Consider the following 6,113-nt stretch of genomic DNA (forward strand, 5'->3'; position numbering starts at 1 on the left):
ATGTCAGACAACGCCAACACCTTCTTATCAGCATCCAGACAATTACAGGATTTGGTCCAGTCTATCACAGTTAGAGAAGAACTCAACGACAGAGGAATTGAGTGGAAGATGATACCAAAACGCGCACCTTGGTTCGGTGGAATGTAGGAACGTCTTATAGGTCTGACGAAAACAACGATAAAGAAAGTGTTGGGACGGTCCTATGTCACCTACCAAACGTTACTAACTGTGATTACGGAAATTGAGGCGATGATTAACGATAAGCCGTTGACGTATGTCACTTCCGGCGCATTAGATGAACGGAAATACTTACTTTACGGCAGACGAATCACCAAACTACCGTATGAAGAAGATGTCCCTACAAACCCTGTACCGAGTGACCGCCCGTCAGTTATCAAACGGGCTACGCTACAAAAGACGATGATCAGCCACTTCCGGGATAAATGGATAAATACTTAACCGCTTTAAGAGAACGTCATCAGACGACAGGCAGAAATGACCAGACGATATCTGTTGGAGACGTTGTGTTGGTCCACGACGATGTTCCTCGTTTGCTTTGGAAACTTGCTGTGGTTGAAGAACTAGATCCAGGAAAAGATGGATTTATTCGAAGTGCTAAAATTCGAACTCAGAATGGACTTACAAATCGCGCAATTGTGATATTGTATCCTCTAGAAGTGTATGAACTTTCATGTAGTGACTGTGAAAATTCAAAGAAAATTGATAATTGAATCAGAGACTGTGTTCCATGTAAAGTGTGATTTACGTAAGAATGTTTCTTAAGTAATAGTGGTTTCTTTAAGGTAATTATGTTATTAAAATATTTAATTCTATTGTGATTACTTTTCGCGGCCCGAGTATGTCGGGAATCGATAACATATTTATAGCGCATTTATGTAACGTGACGTACCGCGCTTACGTTTACGTCACTTCCGACGTAACCTTGTTTTGTAGTTACACATAACACATATAGTAAAGGTCGAATCTGGAAACCACAACGCAGTTTGTTTCTTCAATATACATCCCCACACATGGTTTAAGGTCTCTAGCATGTTAGGATTATAAAGGTTCCACTCTTAGTGAACTTGACATTGGATTTGTTTTGTATTTACATTTGACAATCAAATATCTACCTACCTGTTATTCAAATACAAATGTTGATGTCTGTCACTGAGACAGTGATCTGTCAACACAGGCGTTGACAATAAATTGTGCTTTTAAGTGTTTCAGCAATGCCAACTCTACTCGTTTGGAAAATTTTATGGCTTTAACTCTATCCGGCTTGCCATCCACATATTCTGATCTCAAATACCAAAGTAGAAATCTATCTGTAAAAACACTTAAAATGTCAAGTTATGTTCAATCTTAATTCGGCTTGGTATGTTTCCATTGATACGAGCATTTTCGTTTTGTTTTTTTTAAATCTTCACGCATGAAAGCAGTAGCAACTGTGGACAGTTTTTGAAATACAGACTTACGATTTGTCAAGTTTGTTTCCAAACTGTTAGAATTCTGTGTAACAACAGAACTGATTCATGTATAAACTTGTACTTACCTTCAAGCAGAGCGACGTGTCACTAACTGTCAAGCATTTGTCAAACTAGAGGCCCTTTGACAGCACCAGAGTAAAATTTACCAATTTAGTCCACCTAGTTCCGTATACGACATTGTCATGAACTATATTTATTTATTCATAATATAATAACGATCAGATATTTTAATATTTCAAATGATATACATCTCTGCACAAAATGTCACGATTTCTGAAAAAAAATAAATGCTGAAATTTAATTTTTTTTTCTTGTAAATTAATTTGTGACAGCGACCCTTTACAAATATAAAAGTGTCACAGCTGTCTTTTGTCTGTCCTTGGTTGTGAAATTATTGTTTTCTTATATATAACAAGAAATATCTTTAAAAATGATGGTCGGCGAATTGTAATAAGGAAAGAAGTTTATGAATTTTTCATCTAACATTCATCTTTCATCTAACATTTTTCAAATTGCAAAACTAAACACCGCACTTTAACAATTTAAATGGTTCTCTTTTAATTTTTCGCAAAGGTTTCGTAGGGTTGCAATTTTGTTTCGTTTATCCTTAGACGAATAATTACAGCAGTAGTTTGATGAAGATTCATGAAGCGGTTCATGAGAAGAGGTCATTAAACGTGTTTATATTTTTAGCTAAATTGGTCCCTATCCCCCTTGTAACAAAATAGCAGCAGACCTTTCGATATTGTTACACATCGAGTTTGATAAAATCTATTACATTTTAGTGGTTAATGCGAAGAAAGGCATATCTACTTTTAGCTATAGTGGTCCCTAATAGGGCCCAAGTTCCTATATAAATAAATTTGGAAGAGGACCTTATAATGATGCTCCAGACCAAGTATGACAAAGATCCACCAAGCTGTTCATGAGACGCTGTATAAAGGCATTTCTAGTTTTAGCTCTAGCAACCCCTAAAAGGGGTCAAATGTCCCAGCTGAACAAAGTTGGCCGCGGGCTTTATAAAGATGCTACAAATCAAGTTTGGTTAGAATACATGAGAAAAAATCAATTAAAGGATTTTTTTATTTATTATTTTTATTTATTTTTAAAATAGGTCAACTGATCCCGCTTTAACAAATGCATATTCGCTATTCATGAATCTTTGGACAATGACGTCACACTTATAAAAAAGTGAAGGTCAAGCAAAACATACAATTGTAATTATTTCAATATTTCTATTTCATAAGCAAAGTTTGACCGTAGTCATATCACATAGATAAACTGTATGCAGCGTACCTTCATTTTAGTGTAATGAGATTCAGTCATTATATAGCATATATATTATGAAACAGATTTCAACTGAGTTCAATATTTGCATACCATACTAAAGAAAAATATTCATATATAATAAATCAGTTAAATAATTTATAACAAATATATCAAAGCAAACAAGTACTCATTTTAATATGCAATTTGAATAAGTCACAAAAGCAACAAACCTTTTCATATACAGACGACAATTGTAACAAGGAAAATCTTTTAAAAAGCACTTCTCTACATAAAAAAAACTCTTATCACACCCTTATTAATGTGATACGCAGACCGTATTCAGCTCTTTCTTTAATTTGATATATGTTGGTATTTGAACAGGTTTTTATCATATTTATTAAACTTACTTATCATTTTGAGATATATCAATATTCTTGCTAAATATACTGAGCCAAAGTTAGCTTTAAAACTGTGAACAGCGTCGTTTAGGATAAACGCTTTGTCTACATTTCACTCAGCGTAGCACAATCAACAGAGTGAAAGAAGTTGACACTCTCGTCCAATCAGACAGAGTGTTGCATAAATCTTCCATTTTGATAAATTATCTATAATGCGTTATCAAGTAGTTTGATTGCTAATGGTAATTATAATGTCCACTGCAAGGCATGCCCTATTTGTATATTATCTCACTGAATTTGTAAACATAATACTAGGTCAAAGACAAAGGGATGCATGTGGATTGTTAATATAGATCAAGTACGAAATAAACAAATAGTATCACGGTACGAATATGTGTGAGACAGCAGGTTAAAGGTGGAGGTCCCGACTCGGGCTCTGTAATGATTGCACGTTATTCCCACTCTCTGCCACTTAATCTCAATTTAACAGATGTTTTACTTATATATTCATTTTGGATCTAAAAATATCAACTTACCTTTTCATTCTTAAAGCTACTTTCTATTTTTACACATACGGCGAAAAACATTTTTTTTTATATAATAATTGTAGTAATTATCTTAAATAACTTAAAGCTAGGTAAAGCATTTACTTCCAGGCATATTTGCGACATTAAACATAATTTTCAATCACCGAGTCGAAAATGGTAACCGTTTATATATGAAATTACATCTTTAAAAACAATTTTCACGAAATTAGCAGCCATTTTATTGCCTGGCCTAGCTTTGAAGCCTGTAACTTTCTGTGGAAAAGACGTTTACATTTTATATTCCTATGGTATGGATGTGTTCATGATTAATCCAAACGTACTTAAGTTCAAGCAAACAGTAGAGATTTTGCTGCACAAACATTTTCATTTTCAAGTTATGGGACATCACTTTGATATTTTACTACTACGAATATCGAGTCAACAATACTTGATATATAAACCTTTTTTAATTCAAAAATCACTCTAAACCGAACAAATTTAAATTCCCGATTTTTTATTCATTTTGTATTGTAAAAATATCCCTTTAATCCGAAACCTCTTTACTCCGTAAACCGAACAAACTTTTGAGATCAAATTATTTTAAAATTTACCCGTCTAATCCGAACTTTAGTCGTTATTATCAGTTATTCTTATGTTTATCTTTCTCATTTTTGACACTTTTGAGTCTTTTACAATTTAAATTATTGCTCTTTAAAAATCTGCCAACAAACAACTGGCATACCGTTGATCATGTCAGATGCTTGCTTTCTAGATGCATGGGGGGAAAGCACTGTCAATGTCATAGATCCTTCTTTGTTTATTTGTTCTGTACCTTCATCGGATCGGGTATCTACTGTCAGGACCACTTCCGGTTGCTAATAAAAAGTCGTCTGCTAGCTACATGTTTAACGTCGTTACAGCGCCACCTAATGTCACAGACCTTGAGAGATTTTGGAAGCTTGAATCAATGGGGATATCTGATGATGAGGCTGAAACATCTACTTCCGGTATACTAAACACCTATAAAGAAAACTGTATCACGTACAAAAATGGGCGTTATGTGGCCAAGCTGTCTTGGAAAGAAGATCACCCCGTGCTTCCTACCAACTACGAAGTTTGCAAGAGACGAACAGAGAACACACTTAGACGACTTTCAACAGAACCGGATTTACTAAAAAAAATGGACAAATCATAGACGATCAGTTGATACGCGGATTTATTGAGATATGTGATGCAGACGCCACCCCCACCCACCCTGTACATTACATACTACATCATCACGTAAAGAAGGAGTCAAACACAACACCTATCCGTATCATGTATGACTGCAGTTGTAAGTCACGTGACCAGCCTAGTTTGAACGATTGCCTGTTGTCTACACCACCTGAAATAAATGGTTTGACTGGAATTCTACTTCGTTTTCGAATGAATAGATACGCCATAGCAACAGACATAGAGAAGGCTTTTCTTAATATTGGTCTAGACGAGAAGGATCGAGATGTCACGCGATTTCTATGGCTCAGCGACCCTAGCAACCCAGACAGCGACTTGACAACATACAGATTCCGTGCAGTCCTTTTCGGAGCTACGTCATCACCTTTCATTCTGAGCGCAACAATATTGAAACACCTTGAACTTAACAGCGACAAGAAGGCGAGTGAGCACTTACGACAAGATCTATACGTTGACAACGTTATTTCAGGCTTCCAACAGGAAGATGAGCTTCTACAATTCTACAGCGAGTCACGTGAGCTACTGTCGTCTGCAGATTTCAACTTGAGGTCCTGGAGTTCTAATAGTAACAAGCTCCGTGTGCAAGCAATCAAAGATTCAGTCTTAGATTTAGATCGATGTCCTAAGGTACTTGGCATGAGATGGAACACAGAAAGTGACGTTTTACTGTATCCAGCGAAGAACATTCCAACTACCTAAATTATTACCAATAGAGAAATATTGCAGCATACGTCCCGACTCTACGATCCCTTAGGTCTACTTAGTCCAGTTACCATCAGAGCGAAGCTACTTCTCCAAGAAATATGACGATAGAAGTTTGAATGGGACATGCCCTTACCGCACGACATACAAGAAAAATGGCGTAGTTTGATTACAGACTTGAATTCAGTGACAACCACTATGTTCCTAGATACTACTTTGAGAATACACCGCATACACCTAACTACACTTGTATTCACATATTTTGCGACGCTAGTTTGTTATCTTATGGTGCTACGGCATACGTCTGCAGAGACAACCGGTCTACGTTGATGATGGCTAAGACGCGTGTTGCCCCGTTGAAAAAGTTAACGTTATCTAGGTTAAAGCTGATGGCTGCAGTGATTGATTCCAGACTCTGTAAATACCTGAAGCAGAACACAAGCATACCACAGATACACCTTTGGTCAGATAGTCAGATTGTGTTGTACTGGCTC

The 6,113-nt window shown here is 36.1% G+C and overlaps 1 protein-coding gene across 1 annotated transcript; it reads left to right on the forward strand.

Moving 5' to 3' along the window:
- Nucleotides 1-5,616, forward strand: LOC128554880 (uncharacterized). The gene is made up of 2 exons (XM_053536200.1): nucleotides 1-143; nucleotides 5,016-5,616. Exons 1-2 carry the CDS (start codon nucleotides 1-3, stop codon nucleotides 5,614-5,616), a joined length of 744 nt encoding a protein of 247 aa, XP_053392175.1.
- Nucleotides 5,617-6,113: the final 497 nt, after the last annotated feature.

This window comes from Mercenaria mercenaria, unplaced genomic scaffold (genome assembly GCF_021730395.1).
Source record: "Mercenaria mercenaria strain notata unplaced genomic scaffold, MADL_Memer_1 contig_833, whole genome shotgun sequence".
NCBI lineage: Eukaryota > Metazoa > Mollusca > Bivalvia > Venerida > Veneridae > Mercenaria > Mercenaria mercenaria.